The following is a 16,927-nucleotide window of genomic DNA, read 5'->3' as shown; positions in this document are numbered from 1 at the left end:
CCCGAAGAAGATCAGGTGACCAAATACTTGCGAGGAAGCCCGGAGCAGGTCAGAATGACTGGATACTTGCAAGAAGGCCCCGAAATAGGTCAGGGTGATCGGATACTCACGAGGAGACCCGAAGCAGATCAGGATAACTGGATGCTTGTGGGGAGGCCTAGAGCAGGTCAGGGTGACCGGATACTTGTGGAGAGGTGAGTAGGCCAAGGTGGATGCTCGCGGGAAGGCCCGGAGCAAGTCAAGGTGACCGGATGTGGATGTTTGCGGGGAGGCCCAGAGCAAGTCAAGGTGACCGGATGCTCACGGGGAGGCCCAAATCATGAGAGCAATTGTGATCCTTCGTTTGAGGGGAAGATTCTTAGAGTTCAATTAAAGTCCCATATTGGAAAATTTTGATAAAAACCATAGGTTTAAAAGGATATAGGATATCTCCATTGACATAAGACTTTTTGGGGAGAGCCCAAGAGCAAAGCCATGAGAGTTTATACTCAAAGTGGACAATATTATGTCATTGTGAAGATATGTGGACATCATTTACACAATATCATCTGAGTTAGAAGGTAGTCTAATCTAGTAGATCATTCAAATAGAACTCAGACTCGACAGAGCAAGAGGTATATTGATTATGGGAGAAATCTCATATAAGCAATTTGTGCAGTTATTTTAAGTACAAATGTGAATGATAAGGGAAATGTGTGTCAATTATAAATACAGGTAGAGGCAACAGTTACAGGTGTGGAAGTTAGTCACTTATTTGAAATTATGCTAGAAACTAATGCAAGGAACTCCACTGTTCCTTGCATATGAAGAGTCACAATCGCTAGAATTAAAGAACATTAGATAATGAAGAGTTATAACCGTTGGAGTTAAAGGGTGTCAGATAACGAAGAGTTAGGTTTTTTCATTCTCTATAAAAGGTATTTGCTCTAATAGTCGAAGGTATGCACACTCATATGAGAAACTTCTATTCCTCTACTATTTATCCATTAATTTGATATGTTCATTTGTCTATTCGGTTCTCTAATTCTGACTTGAGTATCAGAGCAACCACACCAAGGTGGGCCTTGCATCCCCTTTAACCTCCTGTTAAACCATTTCAGCGAGGATAAGTCCCTCGTTTGCTAGATTTCAAAGGATATCAAATCTGTTAGACTGTTGGCGGCCGACTAGAAGGGGGATTGGTTGGATAGCCTACAAAATCAAAACCGAACGTAACCTTTCTCGAACTCTTAAACTAACACTTGCATAATAAATAAGCAGATAAATAAAACAGAAAGAAAGAGGCATAAGATATTTACTTGGTTACTACCGGGGAGGTTGTTAATCTAAGGAAGTTGAAGCACTAAAAACTCTTTCAGATGGAGAAGCCTCTTACAACGTTGAAGCGCAGAGACAGAAGTTAAACTCTAAACTAAAGCACACAAGCATTGGAATTACAATTCTTGAGTTCGTTGAAAAGCTTCTGGACCAAGGCTATATTTATAGAATTGGTCGGGGAGCCCCGAAGGGTTCCGGGCGCCCTGGGAGGATAAATTTTATCCCCCAATGTTCAGATAGAGTCAAAATTTGATCTGGTCAACAATTAAGGTCCGGGCGCCCTGGATTGTTCCGAGTGGCCGGAGCACTAAAGTCAATAGGAGTTGACTTTTTTTCGTCGCGACATTTGCTCCGGTTCAGTCCGCCTCGGTCCGGGTCTTCAACTCCAGATCCGCTCACTTTGGTGATCTCGACAATCCGGAAAAGAGCTCACCCGAACCCAAGTTCTGGTCTTCTCGAGCGGGCTTCCGCTCCGGCTTCTCGTCCCTCAGAATAGTCGCGTGCTTCCTTCTCGTCCACCAGCATACTCATCTCAGTCTTCGTCCCTCGGTCGCACCCCATGTCGACCTTCTCGCTAGCTGCGTCTCTTGCTCCCCGAGCAATCTTCCACTCCGGCTTTCATCCCTCGGAACCACCGCACACTTTCTTCTCGTTCGTCGGTGTACTCTTCCGCAGCGTCTCATCCCTCGAACGCACCGCGCGCCATCCTTCTCGCAAGCTGCGTCTTCCACTCGAGTACCTGTGCTCCTAAGCTCCTGCACACTTAGACACAAGGTTAGAAACACACAGGCCCTAACTTAACTTGTTGATCACACAAAAATAACCTTGTGGTTTCAACAAAATCAACTCATCGACTATCGACTACTGACTGCAAACTTGACCCCTATTGACTCGCTAACGTCAGCAAATCAATCACTGACTCATTTACACCTGATCCATTAAAGTTTGACCCATCAAACACTGACTTGATTGAAGGACAATAACTGATCTATCAAAGAAGACGACTAGAGACAACTCAGCAAGGAGTTGACCCATCCCTTGTCCTTGAACAGTAACAATGCAATTTGATTTAGGCTTCCAACAAATACTCATAACCTCATCTTAAGAATTATTATATCATTGTTGACAAAGGTTGAACTGGTGATGATGACGCTTCTAGTCAATATCCCTTCGCCTCTGACTAGAAACACCTTTCTTTCGACTTGACAATCTAACAATTAAGACATTGTCAATGTGATCACTCTTCTTTGAGATACGATAAGTCCACCTTTCTAGTCACTTGCTTCACTTGAACTCCTCCTTGCTCAAACATGAGACAAAGGCAAAGTAGAAGGGGTCAAAATGGACACAAAAAGGAGGAAAATATAAACGTGGATTAAAGAGGAGACGTTAAAATGATAATGGAGATGTCAATGGTGTTGAGATGATCTTAAGAGGTGTGAGGTGATGAGGTGAACAATGTTGTTATAGGAAGTACCATATAATTGAATCTGAGTTTTTGATATTAATAAAGATTCACAGTTAAATTTAATTATGGTTTAACGACTTGATCAAGTATACAAATAACTCTGCTAAGAAAGTCCTAGTAAGTCAAGCTTACTGGATACTAGGCAAGTGAAAACCATAATACATTAGCTTAATTGGATACTAGGCAAGAAAATATTAGCATATCAAGGACACCAAGAGTGGAAACCTACATCGATTAGTGGACTAGACATCTAGTAATATGGGCTTGATGGGTCAACGAGGATCATATATTAAGTTAGAAGAAAAGTCCTGTGGGTTAAATGATCAAATGTTGAGCAGAGGAAGCCCAAACATATTTGGAGGATCGGATATTTAGCTAATGGTAAGTTGTCATAAGCTCTTGGATTAAAGTGGTTCTTCTAAAAAGAACATGTAAGGACGAGTCCTCATTATTAGAACAACCTTAGGTTACAGTTTGACTAAAGGGGTTAACTCAAATTCTAAAGTCGAGATCGGTTAACGTAATTGTCAAACTTGATTATGTGTTAATTATCATATTCTACGCTAATTATTCTATGTTGTAAAAATTGGTAGACTAATCGGTAGACTGAATGATTCGGTAGACTGATCATCCCAATCAATAGACTGAACAACCTAATCAATAGATTGAATGGCTAGGTTTGGTCGATCCAATGATGAGGTGTCCATCGAGATGGCTTGTGTGCTGACGTGATATCCGATGTGGACAGGATAAGTCTTGAATGACTAATGTGGCACATGATAAAGATAATCTGGCTGACGTGGCATGTAGATAAGGTATAACTGACTGATGTGACATAATGTGTGATCAAAGATAAGAATAACAACGTTGACGTGGTAGAAGATCAACTTCAAGGAGTTGACATGGGGGGAAGATACTAATGGTTGGCCGAATCTGTAAACCGATCTATCATATTTGGATCTGATTTTTGAGGTGATCGGTATATTGATAGGGTTGATCGGTAGACTTCAGATATCAATTGCTTAGGTTCTTGTGCTCTTGCCTCAATCCAAAATGTTGACGCTACACCATATTACTGCTCTGACAACTGTGCTTGACTTAGGACCTTTATTTTGTCAGTATAATTGTATTTTATTTTATCATTGATATGACGTATATGGAGGGCCCTGGTAATATAGGGAAGCCAATAGTCAAGGTGATGCGATTGTCAAAGTCAAGAAGAGGTGATAATCAAGGGTGGGAAGTTCCTAACCTAGTCCAAAAAGGGAAGCAATAGTCAAGGTCGAGAAGTTCCTCTAGGACTTGGCTCTCCCACCTCATAAGCATGCTCTCAATATACTCTCGATCAGTTTCTTAGCTGGTCGGGCCCGCGGCTTAGTCTCTTCACTTCTCCTTTGCACTACTTCAATCAACTCCCGGTCAATTTCTTAACTAGTTGGGCTCCTAGGGCTCAGTCCCCCTCACTTATCCTGGGCACCACTCAAGTCAACTCTCGCTCGATTTCTTAGCTGGTCTGCCCCCCAGGCCTAGCCACCTCACTTCTCTTAGGCATCGCCCCAGGCCACTCCCAATCGACTTCTTAGCTGGTCAGACTCCCAGGGTTTGGTCCCCTCACTTCTCCTAAGCGCCGCTCCAGTCAACTCTCTTCGGCTTCTTTGCTGGTCGGGCCCCAGGGCTCAGCCCCCTCATTTCTCCTGGGCACCCCCTCATCAACTCCTAGTCGGCCCCCGCGCAAGTCGGATTATTGTCAGGAGACAACATTGTCAGAGAATTACAACAACTTGTTAGATAATAATGACTATTCGTTAAAGAATATTCCAATACTCTGTTACATGCATAATGTGGAACCTTCCTCTACCCAATGGGAATCCGCTGCACTTCATCCATCACTCGACATACTCTGACATCTGACATTCTCTGATGTCTTATTATTACGGAGGTTATGAGAAGTAGTATAAAAAGGGAGGTATTCTCCGTTGGTTTGGTACACATACACATCTACTATAGTACTACTGTTCATCTTCTATCTGCACCTTTCGCTTTGTGCTGCTCTTGACTTGAACGTCGGAGGACCTGCGCCAGAGATCTCTTCCCTGGTTCTCGCTCTAACACTCTTATGTGATCTCTTTGCGTGTACGCAGGCTCGTGGGTATTATCGGCGACTTTCATTCACTCCCACTCTACTCCGTTAGAAGGTGGAAAGGCCTGCAACTCTCCTGCAGGCCCTAGATCCAAGTCCTCTTTTCATCAACGTCCTTATCCTCGTCACCGGCTCTTTCTATTCGACTCAACTTCCGAACAAGATCAATCGTCTTTATACTTTAAATTCAGTTTCGTTCCTCAATTTGTAAAGAATGAATCTCTTTCTCAAAGAGAAAGAGAACACTAATGGATTACTTAATGAAAGTGATCAACGATTATAAACCTTATATTAGTATCTAGAGATAATGAACCAAGTAAAAACTAAGGCTCCTTTTAGGTTATGATATAGGATTAATTGTGTTAAGGATTAATAGTGTGATAGAGAGTTTGGTAGGTGGGATAGAATTATTGGTGTAGGAATTAATAGTATAATAAATAATCCTTAGCTCCTTAAAAAATTATTTATAATACCATTAACCCTTATTCACTTACCATATTAATCCCTATCATGCTCCTATCCCACCCAAGAGGAGCCTAAACCCTATCCCACCCTTGGCTCCGTTTGGAGTTGAACTTCACGCGATCCCACGAAGGAGACAATGTTTTTTTAAACTTAATTTTGTCTGTATTTTTCATTATTTATGACAGTTAACGTTTAAAACACGAAAATTGTTTTAAATAGAGACTTTTTGCTCGTATTTGGAGAAAGTTTCGGTTGTCACAGCACGGAAGCTTGCAAACCTTTTCATTTCGCTCCTCACATTTTGATAGATATACAAGTTACCTACAAAGCTTTTATAAATTGCTATTCAGGTCCATCATTAGGTCAAATGATGGCAAATATTAATTTTGTTTTGCACTTGCAATATTTCATCTTTTTTCAAAGCGCCCTCATCTATGTTTGCAATAAATATACCTGGCATAATGTCCTCAATTTTTCTTACTTTGACCATTTTATCCCTTATTATAAATGCTATTAGTTTTCTCAAAATAATGATGGCGAGGCAGAGCTCTAATATCAATATTATATTAGATAAATAAAAAATTAAAAGAACTTATATTAAGAAGACACTTTTTTTTTTTAAAAAAAAACATAATATCGAAAGGGAAAATTTGTATGCAGTCCCTATTGGTAAATAAATCTTTGCACCCCATCCATAAAATTCTTTGTTTTCACTCCCTAGTTAAACATATTTACCTCATTGCCCATGATACTTTTAGGTATAAAAAGTATAAAAATCAGTATAATTCCTTTTAAATTCAGTACATTAAATTAGAATCTAGTATATTTTCTATCAAATTGAGTACGATTCTTTTTTCATCTCAATTGGATGAAAAATATACTAGATTTTTTTAAAATGGTACTCAATTGGATGAAAAATATACTAGATTTTCTTTAAATAGTAAATAATGCTTAATTTATAAGGAATTATATTAAGCAGGAAAAAAGTCGTACTCAATTTAATAGAAAATATACTCAATTCTAGTTTAATGTGCTGAATTTATAAGAATTATACTTATTTTTAGACTATTTGTACTGAAAAAAAATGAGGGTTAATTGTGATAGAAAATATACTCGATTCTATCATAAAATACTGGATTCTAGTGTAAAGTGCTGAATTTAACCGGAAACATATTCGTTTTTAGACTTTTTATACTAAAAAATCTGACTGAGGGGCAATTTAGGTAACAATATTTGCATGAGGGAGTTGAAATAAGTAATACTTTGCATGCAGGGAGTGGGAACAAAGTTTTTTGTGATTCGGGACTGCATGTAAAGTTGTGATTATGATTAGGAATTTTTCTCTACTTTACCGATATCGAAACAACGCCTTAATATATTTCTATTTTCAAAAATATTTATTTAACTATTATCATAATAGCTACTATACAATAAATATATATTAAAATAAATAATTTTTTTATTAATTCAACTTGATTAAGATGATTTTAAAATTATTATATTAATTATTGTATAATCATAGTGATCCTGTCCGAGAGCGAGTAGACGAACGGGGCAAACGACGCTCACGTTGACTGGATGTCGACCGAAGATGCCGTGAACCTCCGATGAGCTGAGCTTGCAACCACAAGTCGTTAGTGCCGAGCCAGGGAGGAGTTCTCCGGCGATGACCCTCTAATCCTCAAGTCAATCACCGGTAGTAGAAGAATGAACTAGAGAAGAAAGGAGCAGCGTGACTGTAGCTACAGTGATCCAAAACATACGTCCGATAAAGTCTAAGAGTCCTTATATAGGACTTTTGAGAGGCGCGTGCACGCTTCCCCAGATGTGCACACTTTTTAAAGCATACCTGGAAAGGATGTGTCAGAAAAGCGTGTCTGATGTCATACCTTAACAGCCCGAGCATATCCCTGACGTGACAGTGGAAGCTTCCACGGTATGATTCTCTGTCTGACCCTGCCGCCGACTACGTCGCCTGTCAATGACACATCCCCAGGAAGATATTACTAATTGCTCCCTTTGTCAGTTATTGGACGAGCGGGAGAGCCGCTCAGCCAGTCGACCGTCCGGACAATGCAACGGTCGGGTCGAGCGTCCGCTCAGTCGATGAGCTGCTGCCGGCTACACCCCGTCGGGCGAAGGAGTCCTGCCTGTCGAATCAAAGGCTGCATTCACTGTTTACCGAGCGGGATGGCCGCTCGACCTTCGTGCCTCCCTCATTGAGCTTTATGAGCGTCGGAAGTTCGGTGTCTGACTGAGCTGTCGAAGTATTGGACCGGCTATCCTATCTTCTGACCGAGAAAGTAGTTCACCCGATTAGACGCCCACCTAACATTGACCACTTTGACCATCTATGAGCCCTACCTTATCACATGATCACGTAATAATGCTATCATTTCATAAATGTATAATACTGTCTCATTTATGACTATACTATTATAATAATCGAATCATAATTGTTATATTATTTTTTTAAAGTAATGCAGATCCATGTTTTATGATTAATCTTAACAGCAAACTATTCATGAATTTTTTTTTATAATTTAAATATCTAGCTCTATATTCTATACAAATTTTCAGTCATCCAAAATTTAAATTGACAAGTATATATATATATATATATATATATATATAAAAGATAGATTCACTATCTTAGCAACCTTATTAATGGGTCCTACAGATATATAGAGAAGTAAATATAAATATACATATGTTAAATGCATGATGAAATGACCATAGGTCATCAGTTCAATTAGGAATAGACTATTATTATGTCAAAAATATCATGTTCATCATCTGTATTACACCAACGAGTATATATATATATATCTTGTATAATTTACCCTGAGTAATAATGAGTAACATTCAATATGGATGATCTGATGCTGTCTTTACTCATTTTTTTATTTTTTATTTCATCTACATATAAATTTTTTTCTCTCTTCTACGTACATGCAAGATGAAGATCAACATTATCATTAGTTTGAAACTAGCACTATTTTAGACTAGACTTTAAAAATTAACACAAATACTGATTTAAAACAACACGAGCCAATATCGTCATTAGTTTAAAATAAACACCAATCAATATCAACGTTAATGATAATCTTTAAATATCAACACCAATATTAATACTAATCATGATATTTATCTTTAAAAATCAACACCAACACTCCACCTTAATTGTTGATGCTAATTTATAAACGGTACTAATTTCTATAAATTAGCACCATCTTATATACAGTAGTAGAGATGTTTATATACCAGGAAAAAACTCACATATACAAAGAGAGAAAATAAAAGAAACGAAGTAAAAGCCACATCAGATCATGTACATTGAATATCGCTCACCGTCATTCAAAATAAGTTGTGCAGTTTGATAAGTTAGAATATTTTTATCTTTCTGTATAGCTGTTGTAATAAGCGTTAAACATTTTCGAAATAAAAATATGCAAGTCTTAATTTAAGAGTTAACAGTAGCGTAATTAACCCTGACAATTTACAGCGGGGAAGGGAAGGGGAGAAACTGCACGCCACGCGTTTCTCTTCCGCTTCTTATGAAAGAAACGTTACATGTCTAACCCATCCCTCAGAGGAAGGCGAGACACCTGTCGCAGTAAAAAGACGAGCCCATACTCCCTCTCCTCTTCTTCGAATCCAGTCCATGCACCCGGGGATGAACGGCGTCGTGTGGCCGGATGAGGTCGGCGACGACGAGGACGGTGCGCCGTGGGCCAGAACAAGCGCCGCCGGCGCTAGCGGCGGCGCGATGGGCGATGGCAAGGATGAGCTCGAACTGCCGAGTTTCAAGTTCATGCTCGATGACGAATGGTACATGGGCGCTACTACGGCAGTGTCCGCCGCTAACCTTGTACCCGCCGCTGCTGGCCATCACCCCTTCGACGCTTTCCGGCAGCATCCGGAGCTCAAAGACGTGAGCTTTCCCTCGAATCCGAAGCCGCATGAGGCCTTGCTGGTTCCGCCCGTGGATGACCTAGATCAAAATCCTCTTCTTTTTACTCCAAAATCCGGCTTCTCCTCCCTTTTTGGTGTGGTTTGTTCGAGCCCCTTCGATGCCGGGTTCGATCTCGGGGGCGATGCTACGGGGTTTCTTTCCGCTCCCCACGCCTCCGCTTGTTCCGTCCTGATGAACAGAGGCGGCAGCAGCGGCGAAGGGGAAGGAGTCATGGGGTTCGTCGGATTGCGGGTGGGCGACCAATTTGGTTGTGCTGATCTGAGCTCAGCAGCCGAATTCTCCGGTGGGCGTCTACTGCCCACGTCCGAGAACTGTTCTGGTTCCATCTCGACTGCTGCCTTCAGTTCCATGGGCTTCGACTGCTTTGAGAATTCTCCATTTCTCAACAGGTCCAAAGTTTTGAGGCCATTGGAAATTTTTCCTCCTATGGGAGCGCAGCCTACTCTATTCCAGAAGCGGGCCGCCGCCGCTCTCCGGCAGAATTCCAATATGGGTGGCGAAAAAAGTGGCTTCTTGGGGCTGTGGAGCCCGGAAGGAGGTGGGCAGGGCAACTGGGGAAATTCCGCTTTTGAAGAAGAGATCGAGAAGAAGAGGAGGGGGAATGAGGAGTACGAGATGGACGATGGAAGCATGGACGCATCAGGGTTGAACTACGACACGGATGATGGTGCGACAGAGAATGCCAAAAGCCAAGAGGCTGTCAAGGACGGCCGCACAGGGAGCGGCTCGATTGCCCACAGCACAGTGACTGGTGGTGGAGACCGGAAGGGGAAGAAGAAGGGCCTCCCAGCCAAGAACTTAATGGCGGAAAGGAGGAGACGAAAGAAGCTCAATGATCGGCTTTACATGCTAAGATCTGTGGTTCCCAAGATCAGCAAGGTGAACTGAGCGTCCTCCACTTGTTGAATTCAGTTTAAAAAATGCTATTTCCTTCAGATTATCCTTTATTTAGTTCTTCAGTGGTTGCATGTTTTTATGAAAGCTGCACAAATTTTTTTTGTTGTTGTCGAGAAGCACAGCACACTTCACTTTTGCACGCCAAGTCGTCATAATTCATTTGCGATATGGCAGAATGCTGTCTGTGGATGATCTCGACCAGCGGTCCCTTAGTTCATCTGGCCACTATTTCTCTCAATCAATTGAATCCATAACCACTATTTCTCTCAATCAAATGTGTTGAATCCATAAGTGGTACCAGCATAAAGCATGCTAATTACCTGACCATTTTAGAAATACTTCTGCTATCATGTTATTTATCAGTTTCATTAATTCCCATAATTATGTTTATGGTTAGTCCATTTTTTTTTCTTCTTAATTGTACGTTGTTCATATAGCTGTGGAATTCTTTCTTCTAGTAGTCATAGTTGTTACTGCATAGTAATAGGAGTAGAAAGTGAGGAGAGGGTCATCATTCAAATTATGTACTCGACTAGTATGTCTTGTTATATGGATCTTTTCTGATTGTAATGTAATTCCTCCTCTTTGTAGATGGACAGAGCTTCTATTCTTGGTGATGCAATTGAATATTTAAAAGAGCTTTTGCAAAGGATCAATGACCTTCATAATGAACTAGAGTCGACTCCTTCGAGTTCTTCAGTCCCTGCTACTAGTGGGATGAGCTTTCACCCTCTGACTCCAACACTACCGACTCTTCCATATCATGTGAAGGAGGAACTTTGCCCAACTAGTCAGCCAGCAAGGGTTTGTGTCTTCATTCAGATCTTTTCTTTCTATATCACTGATTTATATTGATCAAGAATATTGCCAACATAGTGTAATTTAACCAAAGTATAAACCGGTTTCATCCTGACTCAGGCAGTCTAGAGTTTGAATCCTCAAAAGTAAAAGGCTTAGATATGTACAGTTGAAACAGTGTGTTTAGTGTTTCAAAGTCAATATCGGCAGAAGCTGCATATACTCAAATGATTCTCTTTTGTATTTGCAATTATGATGCAATTGAGCTACACATTTAAAGTTCCTTTGATCAGCTTATTGATAATTGCATATGCTAAATTATGTGCAAGTCATCAATGCCAATTTTAAGACACCCCAATCATCCAATTAGAACATCCGAGTACATCTTATATTGTTGGGTTTGCTGATACCCTGAGTTCTGCACTCGACAGGTTGAGGTTAGGCTAAGAGAAGGCCGATCAGTCAACATTCATATGTTCTGCGCCCGTCGACCTGGTCTATTGCTCTCTGCCATGAGAGCACTCGATGGCCTAGGACTTGACATCCAACAAGCTGTCATCAGCTGTTTCAACGGATTTTCCTTGGATGTTTTCCGAGCTGAGGTAAGCCTTCTTCTCATCCTATTTTCATAAGGATAAAATTAATGATTCCACTCTCTTGGCTATGTTGCCTGACTGACATACCTGTTGTTTTGCTTCTTTTCAGCAATGCAAAGACCCGGGTGTTCTACCAGAAGAAATCAAGGCAGTGCTCTTGCATTCTGCAGGGTTTGACGACACAATGTTGTGAAAAATCAAGGAATCGCCTGCGACTGCAGTGCTTCCGCGGTCGCTGGTCACTTCCAGTTTCCAGTTGCTTGAACATCTTTAGCATTCCAGCTGTTTAATCTTAGGCTTTGTTACATGGAATCTTAGAGGATCCATAGCTACATCCGTCTCCTTACAACAGTGTCAGTCTTTCTCATTATGCAATAATAATCTACAATTCAATGTTAGTTTGTATTGTTTTAACATGCAAGCAACATATTATCTTGTAAACAACTAACTCTTTGGTTGAGGAAGTAGAAAGTTCATCTTTATATATAGTTTATTAAGCCAGACTTCAGATAGAACGACATCAATAATTTGGATTGGATGTGTGTGGCTAGTTTTCCCATGCAAATCTTACAATTCAGTGTTGTATATCCTCGTTTAAATGCTCGAGTCAGATTCGATAGTAGAATGCCATTGGTACCTGTGGCATGCGTCGTAAGTTTCCATCCTTTTTTTGTCCCCTACAGCAAAAGTTAAACTGTAAGAATTTTGCTAGGATAATGCAATCGTTTTCTTCACATCTAAACTTAAAAGTTGGCTGAACGCGGACCACACTCCCATGCAAGATTTACGTAGCTCCAGATGCAGAACTCCCATAATTTAATGCTGCAAAGGCCCAGTTGGCTTGTTCTGCTTGGAGGCACTCTTAGTACAAGACCGTTCAAAACTCGACCTTTTCTCTCCAGGCGTTGCATCACAAAGGCCTCATGCAGATTTAAGAGGCAGCAGAGACATCAATACCAAAAGACTGTTTAATTGGCTTCTTCTGCTTGGATTTATTCACACCAATCAAGATTGATACAATTTGAATAAAGAAATAATGCATTGGCATCATGGGCTGGCTCCTTATTAATATCCTTTGATCGACAGGTACTATGATATAATGAGATTCACAGTCGTGCCAGGACAATGATATATGATATCTTCTTAATTTTTAAGATACATAATAATCAAATTTTATAAATTAATAGATAAATTTTTTTTAATAGACCGTCTAATACGAATGCTTACTAATTCATCATCTAATTTATCACAAAATTAATAGATTTAAATTGGATGCCAATTAAAAAAAAATCACGGTGGTTTACACTACTTCAGAGCGTTATTGGCCAGGCTGACAGGAGCAGTAAGGCAACCTTTTGCACTGTTCATTTTGGTTTACAGGAAACGATAGGAACCTAGAGGGGTTGCTATTATACTCAACAGGGTTTCACCTCTTACACAGACAGTTAATGGATCAGAGTCATGAATTGAACTCATAGTAGGGAAACCAGACGATCGATGTGTCAGAATACTTTGCAATAACTCTTCCGTCTCCTAGTTTAGCGATGCAAACAATTAACTTGATGGGTCTGTTATTTATCGGTCTCAAATGCCAAGTATAAGGTATTTATTTATACATGTGAGGGGATAATCTAAATATTCTTTTAAAGTAATGAATATTAATGGCCATAAAGATATTTTAATTTCTAATCATTTATTATATTTGAACTATAATTTTAATCATATTTATCTTTATTTTCATTAATGCGAGATGCTATGAGTGGACTAAGAAATAATATGGAAGTTAAAGTCAAAGTGAGATGACAGTCATGACATCACCCTCATCAGGGTTTAGCTCCTCACTCGACATGTTAGGGCCTTCGGTATAAGGACGACCGACCTAAAGGTCGGTCGTGCTTGAAGGATCCATTGCTCCATTTGTGAACAACCGTCCGACACAAAGGCCCGTCGAAATCATGACCCACATCGCATAACTCTGTTATCTATCCGGCCGACCCAAAGGCCGACTGGGCGTATTTAAGCTTAGTGTTCACTCTCAATATATGGTCGAACGTCTCTATAGTCAGGCGGGCTTAATAAACCTATCTCTCCATTCAACCAACGCTAAACCCGAATGGTCCTGTAGTTGATTGAGCATATTAGATTTGGTTCTCCACTTCTATAATATTACTTTCAGCTTACAGATATCGTCCTACAGTACAGTACAACCTTCAGTATAAATCAGACCGTCACAATTTTCGTTGTACCTAGGAGTCCGAGCACCTTGTTATCTAATAGTCAGTCTCCCAGAGCTTACCGGACCTGCGAGACTTGACTCCTCATTACTTATCAGATCTTCAGCATGGACTTACGAGCATATTGTCGATCGGACTTATGGTCGGTCATACTTATGGGATTCAACTCCCTCTTCAGTCTGGCACGAAGCCCAGCTAGGTCGACGGGCCGACCGGATAGCTGGCACGAAGTCCAGACAGGTCGAAGGGCTGACCGGATGTCTGGCACGAAGTCTAGACGGGTCGAAGGGCTGACCGGACGTCTGGCAGGTAAGTTAAGGTAAGTCACTGGAGGGGAGTGACTGTGAGGACGCGTTCCCAAGAAGGGAACTTAGGCGTCGATCCAACTTAGAATCATTTCAAAACTCTAAGTTGTGATCTTGCTAGATTCCGATCTCGATGAGGCGGAATCTAATTACTATTTTTTATTATTATAACTGTACTATGCTAACACTTTGTTTTTCAGGGTAGTTTCGTATTTTACCTTGGATTAACGTTTTCTTGCAGGTTGCTGGAAAACAGAGGTCCGAGCACCCGGAAGGGATCCGGGCACCCGGAAGGAGTTTGGGCGCCCGGAATGCAAACTTTATCCCCTCGCCGCATCGCCACGTGGAGCTTCATGATTGGCTGGGCTATGTCACACTCCAGGCACCCAGAAGGGATTCGGGAGCCCGAAGCCTCCTATATAAGGAGAATGCACCTTGGAGCAAAGAATCAACTAACAACAAAGTCTTCCAACGCTTGCTCTGTCGTGCTGTGCTCCTGCGACGCTGAAGCTTCTCCGACAAATGCATTGTCTTTTTCTTTTCTTAATTATTGTCAGTACATCATTTCTTTTAGCATTCCTGTACTTTCATTCTGTAACTACTCTTTCGAATTGCTAGTGGATTGCCCAACGAAAGCACTCAACGAGTGCAGGCCTTGAAGTAGGAGTCGACGAAGCCTCTAAACCAAGTAAAAAATTACTTGTGTTAACATTGTTTTATTTGTTGGGAGATTGTTGGTGCAATATTCCCCGGGTCAAGGTTGACCTAGTTTGACTGAGCTTGAATTGGGTCAAGTTCGAGTCTTAATGTTTATGTTTTGATGGTTTGACAATACCTGTAGACAACACATGGAGATTGCAGGTGCAATTGTTCATGTGTGGAGATTGTGATGGAGAGTCAAGTAGGTCAAGGTTGACCGGATACTTGACTGGAAAATCCTGGTGAGTGAAGTCAGGTGAAAGTCCTAACTTGGAGGTTAGGCAAAGGAAGTCCTGGTGAGTAAAGCCAGGTAGAAGAAAATCCTGGTGAGTGAAGCCAGGTGAAAGACCTAGTGAGTGAAGCTACGCAGTGAGGAAATCCTAGTGAGTGAAGCTAGGTGAAAGTCCTGGTGAGTGAAGCCAGACAGAGGAAAATCCTGGTGAGTGAAGCCAGGTGAAAATCCTAGTGAGTGAAGTTAGGTGAAAGACCTGGTGAGTGAAGCCAGACAGAAGTGAAAGTCCTGGTGAGTGAAGCCAGGCATAGGAAAATCCTGGTGAGTGAAGCCAGGTGAAAATCCTAGTGAGTGAAGCTAGGTGAAAGACCTGGTGAGTGAAGCCAGGCAGAAGAGAAGTCCTAGTGAGTGAAGCTAGGCAGAAGGGAAGTCCTGGTGAGTGAAGCCAGACATGGGGAAATCCAGATGGGTCAAGGTTGACCAGGCATCTGGTGAAAGTCCAAGTAGGTCAAAGGGATTGACCGGATACTTAGCACGAGGAAGAAAAGTCCAAGTAGGTCAAAGGGATTGACCGGATACTTGGCAAGAGGAGAAAAGTCCAAGTGAGTCAAAGGGATTGACCAGACACTTGGTGAGAGAGTCCTAGCTGTTCAAGGATGATCGGATGCTAGGTTTTTTGTTCCAATAGGTCATAGATGACCGGATGTTGGTTTAAGGGGCTTTGGACTTGATTTTGGGCAAAATCAAGGAGCTGGATCGATCAACCGATCGATTGGCTCATGCCCAATCGATTGGCCGATCGATTGGGTGAGTCCCAGCACAAGCTTCCTCCCAATCGATCAGTGGATCAATTGGGGAGAAGTGTCGCGCAAACAGAACAGCTCTGGATCGATCAGCCGATCGATCCAGAGCCCCCAATCGATCAGTGAATCGATTGGGAGCTGCGATTTCGCGCAATAAGCCCTGGATCGATCGGCCGATCGATCCAGGCTATTCAGAGAGCACAAAGGCACTCTGGATCGATCGGTCGATTGATCCAAAGCCTCCCCGATCGATTGGGAGCATTCCAATCGATCGAGATCCGACCGTTGGCGTCGTATTTAGCTGCAGGCGTTTGATTCCTTCGGTAGAACTTCACCGATTCATCTCAGATCTTTACTGTGCTCCCAGAGCTTCTCCACAAAGTTCAGATCGCCAGTTCTTGAAGGTTCTTGGAGGTCTTCCAAGTCAAGAGGTGGATCTACAGCTGAAGAAGAAAGCTAGGGTTAGGGTTTTCAGTTGTAAAACCTGTAAGTTATTGCTTGTATTGTTTTCCTTTCTTTCTTCTTGTACTGTGAGTTTGTAGGGCTTCTCCGCCTTCGGTAGTTACCGAAAAAGAGTGATTTCTTAGTGGAGGGTGCGTGAGTGGGTGTGAATCCTTGGACTAGTCACCACTTGTGAGGTGGATACCAAGTAAACCCTCCTTGTTAGCATTGTGTAGTTTGTTTCTGTATTTTCCGCTGCATATTTCTGAAGAAACAAGCAACGACGAGCACCTAGCATGTGATGAGCTATTCACTCCCCCTCTAGCTACATTTCGGTCCCAACATTATTTTCAATTTTTTCGTTGCGTACTCGATCTTCTTTTCGAATTTTTAAATTGCTATTCACCCCCCCCCCCCTGGCAAATTACTCGATCCAACAAGTGGTATCAGAGCAGGTATCACTCTGATTTGATGCAACCACCAGTCAGATAGGGAGTGATTTTTTTTTAATTTTTCTTCCGATTTTCAATTTTATGTCATAAATCCAAACTTGTAT

At 41.5% G+C, this 16,927-nt stretch overlaps 1 protein-coding gene across 1 annotated transcript; it reads left to right on the top strand.

Moving 5' to 3' along the window:
• The first annotated feature begins 8,957 nt into the window (after positions 1–8,957).
• LOC122017620 (transcription factor ICE1-like) lies at positions 8,958–12,158 on the top strand. The gene is made up of 4 exons (XM_042575275.1): positions 8,958–10,245; positions 10,855–11,067; positions 11,493–11,663; positions 11,767–12,158. The coding sequence occupies exons 1-4, from the start codon at positions 9,055–9,057 to the stop codon at positions 11,848–11,850; spliced, it is 1,659 nt and encodes a 552-aa protein (XP_042431209.1). The 5' UTR covers positions 8,958–9,054; the 3' UTR covers positions 11,851–12,158.
• The last annotated feature ends 4,769 nt before the right edge of the window (positions 12,159–16,927 follow it).

The sequence above is a fragment of the Zingiber officinale genome, chromosome 8B, assembly GCF_018446385.1.
Source record: "Zingiber officinale cultivar Zhangliang chromosome 8B, Zo_v1.1, whole genome shotgun sequence".
Classification (NCBI taxonomy): Eukaryota; Viridiplantae; Streptophyta; class Magnoliopsida; order Zingiberales; family Zingiberaceae; genus Zingiber; species Zingiber officinale.
The sequence above is the reverse complement of the archived record's forward strand: the minus strand, read 5'-3'. Positions and strand labels throughout refer to the sequence as shown.

Coding starts and splice junctions, on each gene's coding strand:
- LOC122017620 (XM_042575275.1), top strand. CDS start 9,055: ATGCACCCGGGGATGAACGGCGTCGTGTGGCCGGATGAGGTCGGCGAC. Junction 10,246..10,854: donor TGGTTCCCAAGATCAGCAAG/GTGAACTGAGCG, acceptor TCCTCTTTGTAG/ATGGACAGAGCTTCTATTCT. Junction 11,068..11,492: donor CAACTAGTCAGCCAGCAAGG/GTTTGTGTCTTC, acceptor TGCACTCGACAG/GTTGAGGTTAGGCTAAGAGA.